We start from the raw sequence: 23952 nt of genomic DNA, 5'->3' as shown, positions 1-23952 counted from the left end.
AATCTGTGTAGTACATTGTTAACATGTTTTTAACTTTAAAAGCACTTCCCTCACAAAGGGCACGAGGTTCAAGGTCTCATTACGCTCCTACTGTAAACTTATGATTTTTGACAAAAAAAGAACACAAAAATATTATACGGTCTCAGTCCATTAACAGTGTTGTTTTAATCCCACCTTATCTGCAAACGTGTCTTGATACAAAAGTAAACCTTTTATATTAATAATGGAATCAAGTTAACCACTTAATAGCGCCTGTGTATCACTAAAACTACATTGATATTATCTCAGTATCCCAGACGCTGTCTTTTCATGTGAGTGTGTCACCACGCTAGTGACACATTACAGTCAGTTAATATCATAAGTGATCAGTAGTAGATGTGGATAAAGGGCAGAAAATTAAATAAGCAAATAGCCATGACTGTACTTCTGCTGCTTTATATTGATTGTATACTTCGTTCAACTGTATAAGCAACATTTCATATTCTCTCTGCACATTTTAGAAACAATAGATACCATAACGTTTGACACACAGGCAGACTTAATGCCAGTCCAATCTAACAGGCCTCCTGAAAGACTTACAAGCTGGGTTTCTACTGGAGCCTCAACTGTTCAACTGTATGAGTAAAGACGATCACAGTTGCAAAGTCCTGCTGAGTAAACTGGTCTTTGCTTTTATGTATCCACAAAACATATTCAATTGTCTTAAGTTTAATTGAGTTAAACTTCAGCCTCCTTGAGGACTCCCTCTTTTTGCTTAAAGTAGTCTCTGAACCAGGAAATGTGTTCGCGCTTCTGCTGGACTGTCAGGTAGGGGTTTTTGGACAGACCAGCCACCACCAGCATCATGAAGTGACGCACTGGTCCCTGATGGGGGAAACCCTCTTCCAAGTGCCTCTCTAAGAAGATATGCTCGTGGAATGAGACGCTGGCTTCCTCCTCAAGACCTAACATAGAGCAAGAAGACACTGTCACTGTGTTCCTTCGGCCAAAATAATTGTTTTTTTAATTCTATATACATTTAACTAGAATGCATTCATTACTCACCAGCTTCATTGTTGATTGGGTACTGCCACATCTTTCCCTCTTTGGTCCACTGGATCATTTCATCGAACCCATTGCAGGGCATTGGGTTCATCGACTTAGACAACTGTTGCGCAAAGTGCATGTCCCATAGAGTTGGCTGTGCTGAAAATACGACAGCAGCATTATGTTTGCGTTAATTTGAGTAAGAGTATCCAGAGGCCTAAGGACTTTCACTCTTCACTTGAATACTGGTAGCATAAACGTGATGAAGAGGAAGAAAGATACAAAGGGCATCTTATACTTGAGCAACATAAAAAAATGTTAAGGACCAATAATGATCTAGAAATACTATTCCATAAACGATCCACTGTGCGCAAACATGGTCACAATAATAGCAGACATACAGAAAAACGAAACTCCTTCATACCAACTGTTTCAACTCCACTTTCATCAGTAGTGGGGGAGAAGATGTTAAGTCTTTTCTCTGAAAGCACCTTCTTCCTAAAAAACATAAAAACACACATTAAACACTTGCTCCATCTCCAAAGAGTCTATCTGAGAAAAGATGTGATGAAAGTATTTACCTTATCCGAAAATCCTTCCGCTGAGTAGTGATTCTGGTGTTGTGCGGGTAACCTTTCACTTCGTCGTCGTCAAATTGGATCAGTTCAGCCACCTGAGAGGTACGTCGGATGGCTGATATGAGGTTTCTTTTCTACTTTTAAGTCCCCCATAATTGCGCTGAGAAAATATAGTTGGATTTATGTTTATCACATGTGAATGAAGTCTTTTGTTTTCCATGATACAGAATGAAAAAGCAGAAGAATGTTATGATCTCATTTAAATATTCACCCCTTTAACATTTATATACCAGAGACAGATACTAGACACATACTCGAGTTTTTTCATGTTGCCTTTCTTCTGAACTTCAATGATGTCCTTGTGCTGCCTCAGTTTTTTGTGCAGCTCAGACTCAGCCTGGCTGCGGCCAGGCAGAGTGGCGGCAGCAGCAGATGCAGCTGCAACCAGTTCAGCATTCATTGTCCCTCTAAAAAAACACAGCGAGATGCACAGATGCTTGAATCAGTGGATGAAGGGAGACCAGGACTAGGAGGATATCCTCCAAGATATGGTGTGAAGTAACAAGTTTTCAGGCACAAACTAGTGTGGTCATCTCATCATGCTGAGTCGACACGTCAAAAAGCATAAAACTGCAAGAAACTTGATCTTTAACAAGGCAATGCCACCTCATTCTCTCAGATCAACCCCCTCTCACCTCTTCGATATAGCCTTCACATCACCCCGCCAAGACGTTGACTGTGGTCTATAATGCATTTGATTCTTTCTGAAATCCCTCTTATTAGTTGTCTCCAGCGGCATGGTTCTAAGAAGGTTAAGGAGAATCTCTTTCTCATTCTTCACTGCATCAGTCTTCACTTGTGTTGACTTTGCCACGTCCTGTTCACTTTTAGCATCCATCTGCTGTTGTGTGGTACTTTGATCATCTGTCTTCAACACCACTGGCTCCTCACTTTGCTCGGCCATCTTGATGACTTTGCTGTCAACTTCAGCTTTCTGTGTAACCAAAGTTGCAGTTTCTGCTGGGTCAGCTTCTTTATCTGCATTTGTTTTGTCATCTTGATTAGAGGAGGTAAGATCATTTTTCTTTTCACAGAGCCTGACTGAACTTGTACTCAGGGCTTTGACCCCACTTGCATTGGCAACCCTGTGTAAAGAGCAAAGCAGAGTTCATCGTGATAGGGGTCTGAATCAGACAAGACTTTGAATAATAATATTATTACAATGTTCAATATTAACACATGACAATTATTATTAGGGGTAGGTAATACTATCTTAAAATAACATCATATAGCAGAGATTGTAGCAATATGGTATCTTGTTGACATTCATTTCTAACTGCTGCAACAGACTCTCTCTCTTTAGACCTTGCAACCCATATGACACTTCTCTGTGCTCTATGGTGCTGTCCATACACAAGATACAGTATGTACACATCACTCTACAGAACAGTCTGTACATGTATGGTGGGAGGTAGAGACCACGGCAGCTTTTAAATGAATACAACTGCAACCCATGTCGGTCGGTAGGATGTTCTCCTGTCCCAAGGTGGTGGTGGATGGGACTATCTTCCCTCGACTCATGGTTTTATAGTTATACCCGTTACGATGGGGACGACCTGTAACGATGCACCTAATTACACCGCTTATATGTCAATCATAATGTCCCGCCCCCGTCAGCGCAGGTTTACTTAGCTAACAGCTAGCTGTCCCTTCCCTATCACAACTTTTTAAAATAATAATTAAGAACGTCAATTGTTGTAAAGGCATAAATGTCGTCAACTTGTCCTTCAACGAAAGTAACGTTACACCATTGAAGAACAAGCTCTGTGCTCGATAATCTGTCCCCGTTCACGCAGCCGCACTCACCTGAACACCGGAGCTGCACTTCTGTTGGATTTAACTAACAACACACACGACTCGTTGACTCTGGCTGGAGGATTTCGAGCCGTGCTCACAATCCGAAATAAAGCTCTATACATTATTGCTTCTTGCAATGTCCTTCCACGCTCCTGACGTTTGCCTCCGGTGCTACAACGTAAGGTCACCCCCGTAAACTCGAGTACAACATTGGTTCCGTGCACCAGGGTAGCATGCTTGTGTAATTTAAAGACACAGTACCCTCCGCTGGGAAACCGTTAATTATGCGTAATAAGAAATGTAATTGTTCGTATTGATTATTTGTACGTTTTAAACATTTAAATCTTAATCGATTTGTTATGATGTTATTTTCCGTAAACGGCTGCTCAACGGCTGTAAGGGGCTCAATCATAGTCTCGCGATATCACAACCGGAACGTGACTCAAAATGGCGACGGAATACAAGCGCTAATTCATGAACGGAGGTCTCAGCTGCAATCCGTGAATTAGTTTGTTATTTACGTCAAGACATGGATATTCACAGAGAAGCGTTAGCTCTGCGAAATAATTATTGTCGCAAATCTCAACATTGACGGTTTTTATTCGCACAAGTTCCCGCTTAAACTCATAAAGGAGAGGGCAACTTCACACAGGTAAAAACGTCAACGGAAGCTAAGTTACTAGCATGTAAGCTAACATACAGCAAATGTAGCTCACTGTAAGTTAATAGTAAAATGAGCAGTCGGTAAGTGGCTTAAAATGAACACTGTTTTATTTTGTTGTGAACTTGTTGTAGTTGAATGGATACAGTGTTGATGGGCTCGTGTGTTGTGTGTAGTGAGGTGGTCGGGTGTTATTCCGTCAGTGGTTAACGCGCTCTCTGCGGAGCTCTGTGTTTGTTTACACACATGAAGTATAAAAATCCTTTTTTTAAATATTATTTATCCCTCAGTCATCAGCTCTTTTCATGTTGCATTGTTTACAGAGTCGATGCAGTCAGGATTTTTGACACTGATAATAGAAAAGACTTCTTATTGCCAATCAGTCCGAATTGATCTGTATTAAGTAATCTTATCAAACTTGTAGGTATCAAAGTCGATATTTTCTGTAGAAGTGGCAATCCTAATCTTTTTAGCTAAACTGCCTAAATAATAATAATAATAATAAACTACTCGTTGCAAGTTCTGCCACAAATACAACTGTGTTGTAAAGACCACTTATATGTAGGTCTGGACTTAGTCCTGCATAGCTTTGGCTTTATGTTTGCAGTTGGTTGTTGTTACCACCGGTGTTCTCAGTTTGGGTATTATAAAGATATAACATTAGTTAGTTATATAGTGTCATTTTGGTAACATTCTTGTACTTTGTGTGTTATTATTTCCCACGTACCCTCTGGCTAACTCTAGCTTAAATGTCATATATGTTTTTTTCAGTATTGACTTTTTGTCATTGTCCCGTAAAATATAATATATATAGCTTGGCCATATTGTTGAAAAATATCTAAGGATGAGCTGCAATAAAGCCCATATACAAAGTGTTGAACCACCACATAATTATATCAAGGCTATCAATAATAGGTCAAGACGTATTGTCTTTTTTTTACATGTGAGGTATTCACAGACCTGTGCACTTTTTTAGCCATGGCGGAGGAACGTCGACAGAAGCAGTGTTCGGTCGTCCTGCCCACAGAGTCCATGAAGGCCATGGCAGAGTCTGTGGGAGTGGGGCAGTTACAGGAGGAAAGCTGCGTAGCCTTAAGTGAAGAAGTCAGCTACAGAATAAAAGAAATTGCACAGGTAAATCACGGGTGATTGAAGCAGAATTTGTGTTTGTGGTTCTGTAAAGTGCTCTGAAACCACATTCTTGACTGCCCTGTGTCATATCTGATATATGAGGTTTATATTTTAATTCTGTTTTGTCTCTTTTCTCTCTTTTTATAGGATGCTCTCAAATTCATGCATCATGGGAAGAGACGTAAATTAACCACCAGTGACATAGATAATGCTCTCAAACTAAAAAATGTGGAGGTAAGGGAGAGGTTGCTTTAACTTAAAGAACACTGTTTTTTAAATTAATTTTTTAATGCTTAATTAAACCACTTGATGGATGTTATTTAAAGGAAAGCATCAAGTTGGTATTTTGCTCTAGTTTTAAATTCTAAGCAAATCCTTCTTGTTATAGCCCCTGTATGGGTTCCAGTCGCAAGAGTTTATCCCGTTTCGGTTTGCAAGTGGTGGTGGAAGAGAGCTTCATTTCTATGAAGAGAAGGAAGTCGACCTCAGTGATATTATCAACACGCCGCTCCCCAGAGTTCCACTAGATGTGTCTCTCAAAGGTACCCAAACCACCTGTACTACATGCCGTTGCACTCCATGATATTGCATTGCCTTCTTTTGACTGAATGGTTTGTAAGCTTATACACTATGCTTGTTTGTTTATCCACAGCCCACTGGTTAAGTATTGAGGGAGTGCAGCCTTCTATCCCAGAAAATCCTCCACCAGGTGAGTCCTGTTTAGAGTTTATTCTCTTAAAACACACAAAGAAAATATCTGAATGAAGAACTTAGGATTGGGTTTTATTTACTGCATTTCAGCACCGAAAGAGCAACAAAAGGTTGAATCTACAGAGCCCCTCAAAGTTGTCAAACCTGGTCAGGAGGAGGAAGGTATTCAAGGCAAGGGTCAGGGAGCAACAGCTGCAGATGGCAAAGGTCAGTAACTTGTTTTATATTTAAATTCAACTTTTCTCTGTTCTCTTCTCCTGTCGCTCTACCTCGCTTCCTTTTTCCCACCCTAATCCTTTGTGGTTATATCTTGTCTCTTTCAGGAAAGGAGAAGGGTCTAATAAGGTTGAAGCCACGCAGCACTCACGAGCTGTCTGTGGAACAGCAGCTCTACTACAAGGAAATTACAGAAGCGTGTGTGGGCTCCTGTGAAGCTAAGAGAGCTGTAAGTCCTCCCTGTTTGTCTGTATATATGCTTTATTTTATATATGCTGAGTAATAATGTAACATACGCTTGTTTTGAGATAAAGTAAAGAAATGGCAACACACAAAAACTGTGATTCTGCCTAATTATCAAATAGTTGTTTTTTTTAAACCTTGTTTGTCATGTCACTTTTGTTTGTCTCATTCAGGAAGCTTTACAGAGCATTGCTACAGATCCTGGACTGTATCAGATGCTTCCAAGATTCAGCACATTTATTTCTGAAGGAGTGAGCATCTTTTCCAACTTCCTCTAATGCTCCGAAACATTACTCACCTCATATAAAATACCCAAGCATAGCTCAGCTTAAAGTGCTAACTTTATTCTCTCCTCAAAGGTTCGTGTCAATGTGGTGCAGAACAACTTGGCTCTACTGATTTATTTAATGCGGATGGTCAAGGCTCTAATGGACAACCCCACCCTGTATTTGGAGAAATACGTGAGTGAGGAAAACAAACAAAATGTTGTACTATTTTTGTGAAATTGTAAGTGTAATCTGAACAAACACTTTTCATTCTAATGTTATATTTTTTCTATTCGTATTTGTAGCTGCATGAGCTCATCCCTGCTGTGGTGACGTGTATTGTGAGTAAGCAGCTGTGTTTGCGACCAGATGTTGACAACCACTGGGCTTTACGAGACTTTGCTGCTCGCCTCATGGCCCAGAGTTGTAAAACCTTCAGTACTACGACCAACAACATCCAGTCCCGTATTACCAAGACTTTTACTAAGGTGGGTCTTTATGTCGTATATTTATGTTACCAAAAATATCAAGGTAAAGAATATTTGTTAAAACAGTGAAATGTATGTATACATAGTCCAAGTTGTGACATTAAATATATTATATTAACTTTGGCACAAATAAACCAGACTGACTGATGTTTCCTCAGAGTTGGTTAGATGATAAAACCCAGTGGACGACACGTTACGGCTGCATCGCTGGACTTGCCGAACTAGGACCTGATGTGAGTGTGATTCCATTTTCCTTGGGCCTTTTTATAATTTTTACTCTTTTCAATCAACCCTAACCCCCAGAATTTGTCCTTTTTTTGTAGGTGATTAAGACGTTGATCCTTCCTCGGCTTTCTGTAGAGGGTGCTCGCATCAAAGCAGTGATGGAAGGACCGGTGGTCTCCAATATTGATAAGATAGGAGCTGACCATGTTCAAAGCCTTTTACTGGTAACAAATTAATTTCTGTAATAATTATGTATTTAAAAGTAGACCGCTTCCCACTGATTGATGCATTTCATAAAGACATTGACATTCACTTGTACCTAGGTTTCATGATGCAAATGTGTTTTGTTTTCAAAGAAACACTGTGCAAGCGTTATTGCCAAGATTCGACCTCAGCCCGACGTCGTGGAGCAGTATCGGACAGACTATGGTTACCTCGGACCCATGCTTTGTTCCCATGTAATGAAGGCCAGGACTCAAGCAGCATTGCAAGCTCAGCAAGTCAACAGAACCACATTAACAATCACCCAGGTACATTTAAGAGTTGATGAAATATTTTTGGTAAAAGATAGATAAATGTGAATGGAGTTTTTTTTTTTTTTTTTAATAACAATAAAAAATAAATATACCATAAAAACCTTCATGTGTCCTCTTAGACATCAGTCTTACAGTCCAGATTTAATGTGAAACATTGCATAAAGATGTGTGTGAGTAAACCAGCACACAGCTGTTCAATAATGAATGATGACTCTTTGTATTGCAGCCTCGTCCGACCCTCACAGTCTCACAAAGTGGGTTAAGTGGGTCAGCGGGGCCTCGCACTCCCAGCATCATCAAGGTTCCAAGCTCCCTCACCCTGATGTCTCCTCGACCGGGGACCCCATCACAACCATCTCCCCCGGCAACAAAGTACATCGTCATGGCAACCAGTGCAGGAGCCGCCTCAACTCAGCAGGTACTTTGATTTTTCATTTTTTCCACTCCTCACAACGTTGCTTTAAAGTGCCACCACTGCACGAAATCTCCACAGGATACCTTTACGTGCCTATACTTTTATTCAAATAAGACAAAAAGCACTAACAAAAATAAAAATGAATGAATACAGACATGAAAATGTATTTTTTAATAAAAAATAACTGCGTGATTGGTGTGAAATTTCACATGTCAAATTTCATTTTCTCTCCATAAAATCCATTATTCCTGAGAGTATGAATCTACATCTGCCTTTTTTTCATTCCTCTAGGTAATCACCATCAGCTCTTCCCAGTCTGCCTCACCAGTCACTAGCACTGTTCCCAGCGCAACTTCGACCTTGCAGCCTTTGGTAAAACTGGAGCCTACAGGCGGCCCTGGACTAACAGGTTCACGGCCTATGCAGAAGTACATTGTGGTATCTCTGCCCTCGTCTGCCTCTTCCTCCTTGGAGAATAAGAGCTCTGTGCTACCAACCTCAATTTCCTCGACCCCACTAGAAGCAGGGATGAAGCTAGACAGGTCCGAGTCTCCTGGAGCGAGCACACAGTCACCACACTGAGATTTATATAGGTGGTGGAGATTTTTTTACCATGTCGTTGCAGCTTAATACGCAGGTTTGTTTGGGCTGAACTTAAAGGGGTAATCTTTGGAGTGGTTTGAAGGGGAATATCTGAACTCTTGACTGATAAAGAGCAAATGTGACACTGTAAATATGTTAATGCCCAATGAAAACTGAGGTCCATCTGTGAGATCTGTAATGCTTCAGCTTATATTCTAATTGATTTCATGGTCTTTTTTTACTTTTAAAATAAATCAGATTTTGTATGAACTCCTTTATCTGGATGTGTTTTCACTGTTTACTAAGTGTTGTTAACACTGAATATCTGGACACCAGAATCTCATCACTATGACCCCAAGAATGGTGTAAAAGCCAGCCAAAAGAAAACAAACACTCGATTAAACAAAACAAAAAAAAGGTGTAAGAAGTACCCTTAATGTGTACTTAAGTAAAAGTTGCAATACTATAGTATAAAAATACACCATTACATGTAAAGGCCCTGCATTTAAATATTAAGTCAAAGTACACAAGTGTTGTCATAATTGTATTATTGATGTGTTTTGTATGTTCAGGACCTTGTAACATGAAAAGTAACCAGTAACTATGGTTGTTAGATAAGCACAGTAAAACATACAATGCTTTCCTCTGAAATGTAGTGAAAGTACTTGAGTAAATGTAATTGGTTACATTCCTGCTTCCAGTTAGTCGTGACCAGAGTTACAGAAGTAACGTTGAAGAAATAAAAGTTTTAAAAGTGAAAAATGCACAGGTCCAACACTACATTAAACACTGAGCAATGTGATAAGAAACATCAAGTTTCCATATCGCATGCCAAAATTAAAAGTTTGTAGATTGTAGATTAACTTACAGTATGGTATGGTAGTATGGTTTTCATGCCTAATATAAATTTAAATAGCAATTTCAAAATAATAGTGTTATTATTTTGAAATCGTATTAATAGCTAATTTACCGTTCATTATTTTATTTTGAAGAATAACATTCACCACCGGAAGTATTTCCTGTGTATTCAGTGTGTTAGACGCGGGTTTGTAGTTACTCATTTGATTTCTCTCTGAGGTAGAGGAAAGTAAGGACTAAGTGTGGACTGTGGTAGATGAAAACCTTAATTTTGTTCCTGCCGCAGACATGAATTTCAAAATACGGGCTTCAACAAAAGACGACTGCAAAGAAATCTCTAGAATGATATTGGTGAGTGTGTAACGAAGCTAACCGGACAGTACAATAACGTGGTGTTGCAATGAACTGATAAATGTCCTTTGGTATGTTTGTCTAACGAAGGCCAGATTACATACATTCACACACAACTGAATGAAATCCACCTTTTTTTCTCAGGAGTTAGCGGTTTATGAAAAAATGCCCGACCAAGTGAAGATTTCTCATGAAGGTAATGTTTACAATATAAATAAAACTCAACCAGCTGAGACTGAATGAAACAAAAACGTAGCAAATAAATGAAAAGTGTGCTGAAGGTCGGTGTCTCAGCCTCAGCTTTATTCCTTGTATGAATGGACCGCAGGCTACAATAATATCTTATGAATGAATAGGTGAAACTTCCATTTGAGTGTGTCAGGAAACCACAACAGTGAGCCAACACGTACAGAAACTGGTTTAACTAAATGAGTTCATAACATTATTAATGCTGACAATTACACCTGTGTTTTTCCTTCTATGGCTTTATTATTATGGTCTATGATGTGAAAAAGATCTATAGTGTATATATGTAAATCCAGTGGCAGTCAATAGGACTGCTTTTGGATTTGCAACTTTGTGTCTGAAGAGTACAATGTACAGTGTCAGATTAGTTATTATAGAGTAATACAACAAAGACACAAGTAAATAATAAATGGAGTGCACTCATCAGTAGCTGTACCGAGATCACACTTGTGTGCAGTGTGTGGTTGTATGGGCGGGCAGGGTCAATGGCAGTTCTTCCTGCTCTTTTCTGTCATCTATCATTTATCAAGTAAGTTCAGTTTCCAGATGAATTACTCTTACTACAAGCAGTCTCCCTTATAACTGTATCATGATTTGTTGCTTGAGTACCACGTGTCTGTTTGGAAAACCCAGGTGAACATTAAAACAGCAGTCAGACAGTACAGTACGACTGTGATGTCTACAGTACATACAGTACTTTTAAAGGTACCTTGTTAAGTTTGTGACCACTAGTGGCGCTGTAGAGCAACGTTTTGATGAGCGGATCCCCGGATTGTTTGTATCCCAGGTTCTCACAAGTATGCTGCATACCGTGAGCACATGGATGACTTTATAGACATTTCTAATGACTGAAGAGAATACGTATCAATGATTGATGGCAGTATAATACGCCATATGGGAAGCAATGTGCCCATAATAGAGGACTAGAAGAAGAAACAATCAGGGACATGACTTTGCAAGTTTTGTGAGGTAGGAAATGCATTCAACAATGTTTGAGATGTACAGTAGAAGGATGTGATCCACAGCTGGAGTAATATTTTCTTTTACAAACTATTTTTGTGCCAAATGTAGCAATGTCCTCATGTACTTGGATTTTAGCTATTATAATTAAACAAGAAAAAATATTTAGTTATTCTTCAAGTGTCTTAAGTATTGATGTTTTAAATGTGTTTGTCACTTGGATCTTGATGACCAATATTACTTCTAATGGAAAGAAACATTTTTGTGTTTGGTTAAATTGTCTTTTCTTGTTTTACATGTTAGAACTGGAGCGGGACGGTTTCTGCCAGAATCCCTTCTTTGAATGCCTCGTTGCAGAAGTACCTGAGGAGCATAAATCTAGAGAAGGTGAAGTGTTTCCATTCCAGTCTTCCTTGTCAGCCAGCAATCAACATGTCTGCATCTTACTCAGATAATAAAAGGTCTGTGCTGTTGCTGTTTAGACATGCCTATTTAGTCTCCAAGAAGTTATGGTGGCTAGTCCTGCCGGTTAGACTGATTAAATGATCACAAACGTCCACTATAGCTGTAGTGGTTTATATTTTTTCTGACATTCTTCCTCCTTGTCTATTTGATTGCTTGTTTCTTTTTGTCCATATAGGATTCACAATTGTCGGATACGCCCTGTACTTTTACACTTACAGTACATGGAAGGGACGGTCAGTATATATGGAAGACCTGTATGTGATGCCAGAATTCAGAGGTAAAATATGTGTTGAATTGTTGTACAAAGACTAAAAATTAAATATTTCTTTTTGTGTGTGTACTTGCTTAGTTGTGTGAAACATAATTTCTTAGTGTTGACTTTGTTTGTTTGAATTTATTTCTTTGTTCCCAAGTAAAAATATGTTGTTGTTTTATTGATTTACTTTACAGGAAATGGCATTGGCAAGGGTTTACTGAGCAAAGTTGCTGAGGTAAGAATGTTTTTGACCACTAAAGCAAATGGTAATTTTTTTAAATGTAAGACATTCGAAAGTATTGTGGCTCTTTCTGTGAGATAGCATGGGATACATGATTAACCGAGACTGTTTTGTTTGCTCAGGTGGGGAAGAAGAAGCAGTGTGTGCGCCTGCAGTTGTCTGTGTTGGACTGGAATACTCCCTCTCGGGACTTCTATGCTGCTAAAGGAGCTCAGGATCTCACCGTCAGTGAAGGCTGGCACTTTATACGCTTTGATGGACAAAACCTGGACAATTTAGCAAATGAAGCGCCTAAAGATTAGACCTTTGCCAAGGAAAACGTGCATCATGCTGCGAATAAAATGTGATTGGATTGTTTTCTACCATAAATGTTCACCCTTTATAACAGTCAGTGCCAAAATAATCTTCATGTACCTGGTTCCTCTCTACCTTGTTTGACAATGAAACAAAACAATATCTCCTAGTAAATATTGGTTTTACCCTTAATTATACTAGGAGCTACATATAATTTAGAAATTTTAAATACTCTTAACCTTCCTTCATTTTGCAGCTATGGTTGCATATAGTTAAACTTTCACCTTTTAGTGCAGAGTCACATAATTGCCTGCAAATGTTTATATCTCTATCAACACTTGATGAATAAAAATAAACAACAGATTGCCTTCATCAGACAGGATTACAACACCTAGTGATGCTGGGTGAAGACAGTACAATGTGATTTGACCTAGTCCAATCTCAGATGTGACACCATATCATTCCAGTAGGTGGCATATTTAACCAACTAATGCACTTAATAATTCTGCATGATCTTTTCCCTGATGAAGACAAAGCACATGAGGTTCTTTAAAAGAAGTGAGTCAAACACAGCTGGGCTTCTCTTGAAAATGGCCCGTCTTTGATGAGTCATTATATAATTTGACAACTCTGGAAAGTGTGAGTGAGCTGTGGATAATTGGGCCATACATTCAGCTCTGTGTATTGAAAACAATCTTAGCTGTAAGCTGCTTTGATTAAAGGAGTCAAAGTAAAGGATAGTATGCAAACAAGCTCTGTAACCCAAAACTCTTTATTTAAACATGTGAACTGGTATTTCTTAATAATGATATTGAGTCACATTGCTCAACAGCTCCAGTCAGCACTCAATTGGAAATCATAACCTCTCATTTATATACCTATGGTTTTGTCACTGACAATGATATTTATTTGTGTATAAAACATACTTAAATGAAGAGGAACACCTTTAAAATCACCCAGAAGCAAACAGTGGGACACATATAAATGTATAAACACATATACATACATATATGTGCCAAAAAAAAAGTTTAAAATGCACATAACCTACACAGGCTATATTTACATGTGTTTTAACTCTGTTACTCAAGTGTTCTGGTTCAGAGGTGAGAATCACAATAAAATAACACTGGGTGAAACCCTTCTTATAATGTGATTGTACTGTATACTGGACCAGTACTTGCAGTAGACCAGACCCGTGCCACCACACTTTATTTTGTTCTAAAACCATCCAGATTATTTATCACGTAGATTGCAGACATTTCTGGAATGGCAATCTCATTTCGTTTGCTTTTTCAGCTGTTAACACTATGGATTATTCTGAATGTGTGTTACATTTTGTGTAAGAGGTTCAAGGATACACAGGTATAACAAATGATTGATCACTTAATATACTATACAAACTTGAACACAACACAACAGTTTAAGGTGATCTGAGGATTAAATATGTTTGATTGTCGTGTGTTCCTAGTCCTAGTTAAAGTAAAAAAAGTCATAAACAAGTTTTTTGCAAGCTTAAAAATAATGTCAAAGTAGTATGCCCTATGGTCAGAGGATCAGATTGTTCCTTTCACATTAATTAGCTTTCTTGCAATTAACTCATCCTGTAATCATTAAAATAAAGTAAAACAAAAGTAAATATGTGTAAAGGTTTGGTTATTAAAGGCTATTGGGATAGAAAATGGTCCTGTATTGGGATTCCCACCACCTTCTGGACATCTTAAGTAGGAGTATGTGTTATGTACATTGTATTCGTCAAACTTAGTCTAAATTAAAGCAGTGATCAACACTGTAAAACATTGCTTTCCATTTGTACTGTCACAGTTTTCATTATGTTGCAGTTTCTCTTGATAAGCCCATAGCAAGTTAGGAAGGTACATATATGCAATTTTCACAATACATAAACAATACAAATTCATATATAGTAAATATCACTAAGGTTCAGATTTGATAAAGCAGATCTTGGTTAGTGCTCTATACTACAGTGATCATAAGTCTATAGGTGTTTCCCATTGTAAATGCTGCCCTCTCATAGTATACTGAGAATAATGTTATCAGTAATTGTTCATTTTCTCTTAAAACAATCTTATCTGGTGGACTGACTCAAATCCAGTCGGCCTTCTCTCCTACACAATACCCTTTCAGACATACGCATTTCTTCCATAGTTGCTTGGGACAGACTGAGACGTTCCCACAGTTGACAGGACATGTCCTCTAGAGGGTGGTTGGTATGGATATGATCTAAAACACAGAAGACGTGTTTCTGTCATGAGAATATGCTTCAATTCTGAAGTGAATGAACAGGAAACGTTTCAGCAACACACACTCACATTTTTTCATTGGGTGTTTTGACTTTGCATGCACACATCAGGCATGAACCTCCGCAAATGGCAAGTATGGCTGACGACCAGCCGATATACAAGCCCTCTCCAATCTCGTACCTGTAATAGAGTAAAATTTAACAAAATGTAATTATTATTATTGCGTTTACTGCGACCAACAACGTCACTTTCTATCATTCAGCTTCTGTTCCGCTGAAATACTGATGCAGATTGTATTGACTTACTTTGTCCCTGGATAAAACTGGTCAAAGAACTGCTGTGTGATGTTGGCTGCATACCAAGATACAGCAATCATGGTGCAGATCCCTACAAAACATTATTTACTTTAGAAAAGTACAATGTATTCTCAATGCAAACAACAGTTCCAAGCTAAGATAAAATGAAGAAGGTCAATACCTTTTCAGGGTTTGAAGAGAGTTTGTAGATACTAAAGTAATGTCATGTTAGGAGTAAAACTTTAAAACCTGGTGGGGCTAAAACCATTTATGCAATAATAAAACATGATTTATGAGGCCAGTCATACGAAGCAAAAGTTCCTGCTAACAACTGCATAAATTAGTTTGTTGCAAGGAGTTACAACTCCTTTATAATCACTCTACAAGTTCTATCTTAATAGAAGACGATTACTAGGCTGTTAAAATAAAAATTAATAATATTTAAAAGCTTTTCAGATTAAACTGAAATAAATAACAAGAGTCATTTTTTTTTCACTTTCTGTATTTTACGTAGTGTGACCTATTCCCACAATCCAAGTACCTATTGTGCATCAGCAGGTTTGTTAGAGTAAGGATAACCTTTTGAACTGGTGAGCCATTTTCTGATAGGCTGTCTTCTGTACACAGAGATTGGAGTACTAGACATGATTTACCTTTCCAGGTGTTTTGTGTTAAGATGAGGTTAGACTCTTTATCTTAAATCAATTTCTCGTGAATCTTGCAGTAAAACCCTTGCAGAGACTATATTTGTAATGTTTACAGCTGTTTTCCTAGGGACTGGACATTTTCAGTAAATACTATAAACACAGGGACCTTTCTTAATTTAAAGTGACTTCTGACTAAACATTTTCTCATGCTTTTTTTGTTACATGGCCATTACAGCCATCCCTGAGTCCTTTACCTTGTAGTAAAAAGAACACTCCTCCAATTGCAGCGATTCTCCCTTTAAGGACGTAGTTTTCTCCTCCTATTTTTGAGCACTTCATTCCTACGAGGGTAGCCACGAGCCCAAACGTCCCAAACACAATGGCAGCGATCATGAGTGCTCGGGAGGCCTGAATGTATCCTGTGCGCAAACAAAGAAGTACATTTATTTATAACAACACGTTCAAGACATAGATCAATATATTTACAATATGAGCATTGAAACAAATCAAATGCATAGTTGCATCAGTAAAAGCAATGTTTCTCATTGTGTTAGAAATGCATGCTTTAGCCACAGAGATGACTTGTTAGAACAAGATAAGGCTATAGACATTCTTCACAGCAGCCATTTTGAAAGTAAGGTGTTACTAATGACACTAATTAAGGTTACGTTCCATTTACTGTAGCAGAGCCTTTCCAGTGAACCAACATGCACAACTGCAGCACCCTGACTCTGTCTGACCTAAATGGAACAGAGCCCTGATTAGTATCATTGGTAACCCCTGTGTTTACCCTATTATTTCGTGTCAAAATGGCTGCTGTGAAAATCGATGGTGGTGAGTCCCCTCAGAAGCTCACTGATAGTAACCCTGGTTTCATGGGTACAGACCCAGAACCACCCAGAACACAAACCCCTCTAACAGGCTCTATTGACATGATTAGTGGGGAAAGCCTACAAAATACAACTTCAGCCACAACACTGAAAACAAAGTTATTGTCTCAGTAATCATTTAGTACTTTACAATCAATAAAAAAAGGTTATAGTTGTATATATCTCTGTGTCAGTAAGGGAAGTTCTTAGTTTTCTATACCCCATCTTAACAAAACAGAAACATATATGTATGTGTGGACTGGAAAGCACGTTTCTGCCATTGATGAGATGAAGGCTTGACAAAAGTTTTACCTCAGGGCTTAAGACTAGGGCTGGGCATACAGCACTTGTCTATTGTATCACCTGGTAAATGTTTGAATTCATACCTCAACAGGTAGTTTCGGCCAAAGTAGTCAACAGACTCCAACTAACTGGAATTGAAATTAGTTCTTAGAAAAGTTTTCTGGCTAATAGAAGTTTTTTTTTATTTTATTAGTATGTATTTGTCTGGGTTCAATGTGGTTGTGATTGCTTGTCCTCTCTCATCTTATCATATCTTACTGTATATTACCCCTCTTTACTACATATTGTAGCCACTACAGTAGAATGCTCCTGATAGGCTTTTAAAGGTACACTAAGATCCCATCTTGATCAAGGTAAGCAATGGCAAATAAGGACAGCCTTTACTCCACTTTTGGGTTTGATCCAGTGGGATTCAACAGAATTCAATATGAATCTTTTAGGGTCAAACTGTTTTATTGCTCATTTCCAACCTTTTACACATTTTTTGTTAGGCGCTCTATTACAAAAGCCATTTTTCCCTGTACAACATTTAAACAAAGGTGCTTGAAGAGTAAAGTCTTTCTTGTTTGACCTGTCACAGTTTTCATAATCTCATTGTTTGAGTGGGTGGATTAGCATTCAAGCCAGATAAGTAGTCATCAATACTTATAAAACAATTTCTGTGTTGGCCACATACCATTAAGTGCGAGCAAAGATGGAAAATCCCGGCAGTTGTGAACTCCTGTAGAGTCAGTTGCACAGGACATCCATAGGTTTTCATAGATGGTTGATGTGGTGATAACGTTACCATCCACTGAAGAGACCTTCCAGTATCGATTTGGAAGTGCGACCCCAACCATCAGCCAGCCCAGAAACCCCAGGAAGAAGGCAAAAGCTTCCACTATGGCATTCATATTTCCTTGTTTCTTCTGTCCTACCCGTTTAGAGTTATCCAGAGCGAGAAACACTTTATACAAATGTTGACTCTCCGAGCTATCTCCCTGCACAAACGTGTGGATTTGTTGGCCCCAAAGGTTCAGTGTGCCAGACCGATTCTCACCAACCCACCGAGCTAAGATGCTACAGAAACTACAAATCAATGATTAATTCCAAACAGCCACTTATGATTTCCACTATTATTATCAGCTCTATTGAACCTTTTCAAAGACTCCAAATGTTTACCCAACTTAAGTGACAACAGAGAGGTGAAGTCCAACCTTCCAACCTGCTTACTAACATCTATAGACTTCAAGCTATTTGTCAGCTTTTGACGCTTGCTTTGAACACTGTGTCAATAATACCAAACCGTTATTGATGGGATTCATCACAGGTTTTGGCTCGTCACTTCACTCTGTGTCCGAGGGATGATGGGGAAGTGTGTGGCCTTAAGGGGGTTAGGGTGCATCACTACACACTGACCTGCAGATGACCACGTTTGCTGCTCTTCAGATAAACCTGTTTGCTTGTCTGACAAATGAACCCAAAAGACTTGTCTTCATTAGCTTAACAAATGTAGTTTGTTATCAGTCGTTATCGTCATGGTGATGAACTACCACTGCAACCTTTTGGCCATACATAGAAAAACCCTTTTTCTCTATTGCAAATGATTTAAACCCAAACACAAGAAATACGAACCATTTGACTTAACTGCTTTAAGTCAATGTTGACTTTATGGACATTTCTAAAGAAACAGTTTTAGTGGATTTCCACTGTATTAAATTATATTAAACAGTCTCATCAAGAATGAAGTACCACTTGCAAGAATTAAAAATAGCTTGACTCAACTGCTTATTAAATACAGTATGCAATTACCATGTGTAAAATGTCAGTGCTCAATGGATGTCCAACATGCATTGCATTGAATTCAATGCATACAGTGGAAAAATAAGCACCTGTACAATGTAATGATAATCTTATGGACTTATAATGATTTTGTTTTAGGTTTATGAAGTCATTTTCTTCAGCTGGTACTGTTTACACCTAAAAGAAATAATGTAATCTACTACAATCCATGTTTTTAGAAATGTCAGTAAAGTGGAATCCTTCTCTCAGTAACTTCAATAAAAATAACCTTTGAAAGTTTCACAAATTTTGGATTAAACAGCTGCTGCTTTTAGTCAAACCCTTGAAGATTACAGCACAGACGTATGTCTGTAATTTTTATTTTTATTAAGACTGGACTGTCTGGTCGAATTTATAGGTTATGATAATTTAGACTCTACAAGAAGAAAAGTACATGCCTCAATCAAGAGCTGTATGTCTCTCAGTATGACGTTGGAGATTAGAAAATGCATACTCAGCTATTACATGAAGCTAAATCATCAGAGAAATAACTGAAGGCATAAATTATACTGTGAATAATATTAACAGAAGTCCAAGCAAACTGTTATTAATTACCAGTAGCAGTCATATTTTAATTTTTTTTAACAACAAATGCAAATGAAGTGACTTATCTTGTGTACGTTCATGATCACTAACAGACTATTAAACAATTTATATTTCTACTTTTACTTACCTGGAAGAGCAAAAAGGGATGGAAAGTCACGACAGTTGTAGATTCCTGTTGAATCACTTGCACAAGACATCCAGAGGTTCTCATAGATTGTGGAGGTTGTAATTACGCTGCCATCTGTGGTGGATTCTTTCCAATACTGATCTTGTAGTGATATGAAAATCATTATCCAGCCTGCAAAACCTAGGAAAAGTGCTATAACCTCGATGATCTCTTTCATCTTGAAAGTAATTTTCTATTAATAATTAGCAAAAGTAATAGATATTGCCTGTGTGAGGAGCTCTATTCGCAACTTCTGTATCTGATATACATTTTGGGAGTGTGAGAACTGACTCAGGATTTTTTTTCTCTCATGCACTCAAACCTGGACTAATTTGAACATTGATTTGTTGGCTGTAGCTACATTATAAGTCTGCTATTCCCGCCCAAAATTGATGACATTTCACGTGCCTGGCGTGTTACCATAGAAATGTAAGTATACAATGAGATTTTTTTTCTCCTCTCTTTTGATTGGTACTGGAGGTAGATAATCTCTTGTAAAACACTCATCACAGCTTTAAATCCATGAGCCAAGAGTTTAAAAGACTTGTATCATTTTGCACTAATTGCTTTGAAGCTTCTTCTGCAGACAGTTCACAAACAATACATTGTTTTATTCAGTAGTAGGGTTTTAAGAAGCCTCTTAAGAGTCATAATTGCAAAATGTTTTAGAACTATATGCATGATTAAATAAGCCAATCAGAGAAAAGATTCATGATGTGGTGAATAAATGGGAAACATCTGATGAAGTGATGTTCTTTGTTCTGTAAATTTACTCTGTGGGTATATTCTTTTTTTGGCTGCTCACATCATCTTATCCTCTTGTCTGTATCCCCTTTTAAGAAATTGGTAGCTTTAGGGAGGTCATTTCAAGTTACATAAGCAAATACTAATGTAGAAATACTGAATAGAGGGCAGAGCAAACACTGTTGGTGGATGATTTATTGAAGGCAGAAAGTGTCTATTTTAGTACTGGTTAAGCATTAACAAGTCTACGGCGGGACAAAAGATGCGTTGAAAGTCTAGCTCTTTGTAAATCCATTTTTTATACTGGAGCGTATAGATTTAACATGTCTGATGTCTGTTCTTTGGAAATGTTGTGTTGACATAGTACAGTGCTGTCACCTAAAAGAAGTTGGCCAAAGACCAGGCGGTTAAAACACACCCCTATAATTAATTGGTTGTCTCTATACATTAAGTCACAGGAAGTGTGCAAAAATGCAAGTACTGATGTATAAGTGCACAATTTTGTATTGAGTCATTACGCACTGCCTAATACTCTATCCAGATTACTTTTAAAAGTAAACAGAGATGTTTACCCTTTGTTTTAGTCAAGTGATTCTTTGTTTATGATAAACTTCAAACTCATCATTTACAGTCTATATCTTATCAAATGTGGATTCTCTTTTGCCAACCAGTAATCAGTAGCACAGTTCAAAGTACTGTCATATACTTACAGTATTGAATAGACATTCAGCCTTTAACTCATAATCTTTCATCTGTTAATATTTTATTCCCTTGACCTTCAGTCAGCTGAAGTATTTATTCAGTTATGTCCGCGTTGACCTCCCTGCTTAAAGGGAGAGTTCACTTAAAAGGAACCCAAAGTGGTTTTTGGTTTTCAGCCCCTGGCACCGGCTGTGACCAGAAGTCAGCATTGGCATTAAGGTCATATCAACTTCTTAACCAAGAGCAAATACATGTTTTTATTGTGATTATGATGATTTTCAACTTGTCAATGATTTGATTTCAAACATTGAATTAATGTAAGATCGGGTACTAATAGACAATTGCAACTGACCGTTCAGTGGAAAGGTAAACTGCTTTAAAACTAGGATAACTAATAACACTAATGTATTTCAGAAGCATTTTTTGTTATATTGAAATTCTCTTCACGTCCCAAAACCAATCAGTAAATAAAATGCTCTGAAAAAAACGTGCTATCTGTTATCTATGGGTTTTGCAGGCCCAATCATTTTGTTTGGCCCAAATGAAATCATTGGCTTGCTCCGCATGCACTCAATGTGCATGGAAATGTATTTTGGGGGAGTGGCTTTGGAGGGAGACCTGAAGGGAGGGGATGGAATTTTTTGGTTGGATACCTTCAAAATCTAGCTGTCTCTTGCTACTCCCCCAACGTTACCTACCCTAGCTTTTAAGAATTATTACAATAATTATTCACTGGGAATTTTCTGGGCGTAAATATCCATTGTATTCTCACAGAGGGTTTCGTTTGTCCTTTTTGACAAAAAATGTGATATATTAATATAATTGGAGTTAATCTTCGTTGATTAGTAATCTTGTAATTTCTTGACATCTCTGTGACTGTGGTTAGAATTAGAGGTAAACACTGAACAATGAGATAAATACTCAACAGGTAAAAGGAAAAACGTTTAGAATGATAAATTACATACATTAAGTTACATTGATTCAAAAAAACTGTTATGTGTGTGTGAGACAGTGAATACAGATTTTTTTTCTAGCACATAACTACTTCAGCATTTTAAATAAAAATTTTTTTTTCTTCAGTTACTTTGATTATTCTTAAATCTACTCACATAAAATAAGTGAATCAAACAGCAGCTCATGACATGGTGTGATTATGATGCTACACAACATTAGCAACAGTAACAGTCCATCTCTTTTGTTATCCATTAAAATGACTTTTTTAATTAAAAATATTACGTTATTTTAACAAACCTTTGTGCAATTCTCCACTGAGCTAAATTTAGATTATGATTAATGTGTGGGTTCAGTAATGTGCTCTGAGTAAAAGCTGTTTAAATAATGTGATGTTTGTATAACTTTGAACAGTCAGTATTTGTGTACTGTTGTTGAGTTTCGGTGGTGTCACTGCTTCAATCAATATGATCGATTGGATTTGAATGGCAGGCCTGGGCTGGTGTAATGCAACATTTAATTTGATTTACAGATTTTATAGCCGCATGACTCTATGGATGGCAATGTCACTCTGTTTGCCCACCACTTTGGTTCAGACTGAAATATCTCAACAACTATTGGATGGATTGTCATCGATGGTGCCCAGAGGATGAATCCTAGTGACGATGGTGATCCCATGACTTTTTTGTGATTGTTTAAGAACAAATATCTACAAAACTAATGGACATCCCCATTTGCCTCAACTGAACTTTGCGTTTAGTTCTAGTACCTTTAAGCAGAAACTTTGAGGTGAACAAAAATGCTGCTAATGGAGAACATAGCTGTTTGTGAAATTGTGTAAAAGTAAAATGGACATTCTTCAGATTCATATCTTGATTTGCAAGTGAGAGATACCTGACAAAGTCATGTGATTAAATATAATCACACATCCACATGCTGTTACTGCTGAATTCCACTCCTTGTGTTAATTTAAGATTAACATGTAAAGTTAGATCTAAAATGCGCTGTGGTTTAGTAAGTCACCCTGACTTTAAGCTTGAACACTAAGCCAATTTAAATGTACAGGTGGTCAGTGATGGCCTGTTAGAGAAGCAAGCTTGTGACTGGAAGGTCTTTGGTTCAGTCCCTGGGTTATATCTGGTAGGGGAAAAGTCTGTTCACCCCAACAGCTCCAGTGGAGCTGCTTAGTGGCCAGTAAATCAGATTGTGTATGTACTGGGCACCTTCCACGTGTGAATGTGTTACTGTGTGAATGTGATCAGGATGTCCCTGAAAAAGAGAGCATTGATCAGTGAAACTCCCCCTGATTAAAGGTTTAAAAAAAAATTGAAGAAAAGAAAAAAGGTGTGGTGGTGATTTAAGTTACTGTTTGATCACAATCCCAGTATTGTTACCTACAATGGAGCATCATAGAACAAAACACTGCATTACTTTTATGTATGATATAAACATTTGTGGTTTAATGTACAAACTCTGATATAATGATATACTGTATGCAAGGGTTGTCACTGTTGTTTACTCAACAGTTTCAAATTGACAGAACACAAAGATTTTCCGTGTGTTAAAGGTAATTCATTAAATTAATAATTAATGATTAAATGGGTCATACTAACATAATAATGTTGATGATGAGATGACATAAAAAATATGGTAGATCCTCAAAAAGTAGTCCTATTCACATTTTTGTCTTCATTTTCAAACAAATTTGCTGTCTAGTAATTTATAAAATTGAAGTTGTACTGAGTGGTAGTCAGGAAATTTCATGAAAGCTTTTAAACTACGCTTTATTTGCAGAGCTCTTCATACATCATATACTAATAAAGAGCTTTAGAAACATTACCAAAAAAATGTGAAGAGAGAGACACCTGATATGTATAAAATCCTTGCCATCTTATTCAGGAGGTTTGATAAGCACTAAATAATAACATTATAATAATGACTTTATTTCTGTAGCACCTTTAAAAAGAGTTAATAAAGGTCATAGGCAGACAAAGCACGAGCAGGATACTCAGAAGAACAACAGAAAGCAAAACAATAAGTCAG

General features: G+C 37.7%; 4 protein-coding genes across 5 annotated transcripts; 2 read left to right on the top strand and 2 right to left on the bottom strand.

Moving 5' to 3' along the window:
* Positions 1–140: 140 nt before the first annotated feature.
* mrps31 (mitochondrial ribosomal protein S31) lies at positions 141–3664 on the bottom strand. The gene is given in 8 exon segments (XM_051400904.1): positions 141–944; positions 1045–1185; positions 1451–1524; positions 1608–1732; positions 1734–1764; positions 1919–2071; positions 2300–2749; positions 3471–3664. Coding segments are annotated over 8 exon segments (1323 nt in total). The 5' UTR covers positions 3584–3664; the 3' UTR covers positions 141–708.
* A 224-nt stretch (positions 3665–3888) lies between these two features.
* Positions 3889–9205, top strand: taf6 (TAF6 RNA polymerase II, TATA box binding protein (TBP)-associated factor). Its single transcript, XM_051400903.1, has 15 exons — positions 3889–4113; positions 5099–5256; positions 5401–5487; positions 5642–5795; positions 5906–5962; positions 6055–6171; positions 6288–6409; positions 6597–6674; positions 6783–6884; positions 6995–7177; positions 7336–7410; positions 7501–7626; positions 7759–7932; positions 8165–8356; positions 8645–9205. The coding sequence occupies exons 2-15, from the start codon at positions 5101–5103 to the stop codon at positions 8933–8935; spliced, it is 1914 nt and encodes a 637-aa protein (XP_051256863.1). The 5' UTR covers positions 3889–4113; positions 5099–5100; the 3' UTR covers positions 8936–9205.
* A 766-nt stretch (positions 9206–9971) lies between these two features.
* On the top strand, positions 9972–12681 carry sat2b (spermidine/spermine N1-acetyltransferase family member 2b). Its single transcript, XM_051402103.1, has 6 exons — positions 9972–10144; positions 10289–10340; positions 11654–11737; positions 11991–12092; positions 12266–12306; positions 12435–12681. Exons 1-6 carry the CDS (start codon positions 10082–10084, stop codon positions 12612–12614), a joined length of 522 nt encoding a protein of 173 aa, XP_051258063.1. The 5' UTR covers positions 9972–10081; the 3' UTR covers positions 12615–12681.
* Positions 12682–13359: 678 nt separating this feature from the next.
* Positions 13360–19850, bottom strand: LOC127364500 (claudin-15-like). 2 transcript variants are annotated; one of them, XM_051402100.1, is made up of 5 exons: positions 19474–19850; positions 16062–16226; positions 15170–15251; positions 14934–15044; positions 13360–14844 (listed from the first exon to the last, which is right to left on the bottom strand). In XM_051402100.1, exons 1-5 carry the CDS (start codon positions 19688–19690, stop codon positions 14745–14747), a joined length of 675 nt encoding a protein of 224 aa, XP_051258060.1. In that variant the 5' UTR covers positions 19691–19850; the 3' UTR covers positions 13360–14744. The 2 variants fall into 2 exon arrangements, with proteins under 2 accessions (XP_051258060.1, XP_051258061.1); XM_051402101.1 differs by lacking the exon at positions 19474–19850 and adding an exon at positions 17656–18136.
* Between the last annotated feature and the right edge of the window lie 4102 nt (positions 19851–23952).

The sequence above is a fragment of the Dicentrarchus labrax genome, unplaced genomic scaffold (assembly GCF_905237075.1).
Source record: "Dicentrarchus labrax unplaced genomic scaffold, dlabrax2021, whole genome shotgun sequence".
NCBI classification, from domain to species: Eukaryota; Metazoa; Chordata; class Actinopteri; family Moronidae; genus Dicentrarchus; species Dicentrarchus labrax.
Note: the sequence above shows the minus strand (reverse complement) of the source record. Positions and strands in the feature narration are given on the sequence as shown.

Coding starts and splice junctions, on each gene's coding strand:
- taf6 (XM_051400903.1), top strand. CDS start 5,101: ATGGCGGAGGAACGTCGACAGAAGCAGTGTTCGGTCGTCCTGCCCACA. Junction 5,488..5,641: donor TCAAACTAAAAAATGTGGAG/GTAAGGGAGAGG, acceptor TTCTTGTTATAG/CCCCTGTATGGGTTCCAGTC. Junction 5,963..6,054: donor CCCAGAAAATCCTCCACCAG/GTGAGTCCTGTT, acceptor ACTGCATTTCAG/CACCGAAAGAGCAACAAAAG.
- sat2b (XM_051402103.1), top strand. CDS start 10,082: ATGAATTTCAAAATACGGGCTTCAACAAAAGACGACTGCAAAGAAATC. Junction 10,145..10,288: donor AAATCTCTAGAATGATATTG/GTGAGTGTGTAA, acceptor TTTTTTTCTCAG/GAGTTAGCGGTTTATGAAAA. Junction 12,093..12,265: donor TGTGATGCCAGAATTCAGAG/GTAAAATATGTG, acceptor TTTACTTTACAG/GAAATGGCATTGGCAAGGGT.
- LOC127364500 (XM_051402100.1), bottom strand. CDS start 19,690: ATGAAAGAGATCATCGAGGTTATAGCACTTTTCCTAGGTTTTGCAGGC. Junction 15,045..15,169: donor CAGTTTTATCCAGGGACAAA/GTAAGTCAATAC, acceptor ACTCTATTACAG/GTACGAGATTGGAGAGGGCT. Junction 14,845..14,933: donor AAAACACCCAATGAAAAAAT/GTGAGTGTGTGT, acceptor TCTGTGTTTTAG/ATCATATCCATACCAACCAC.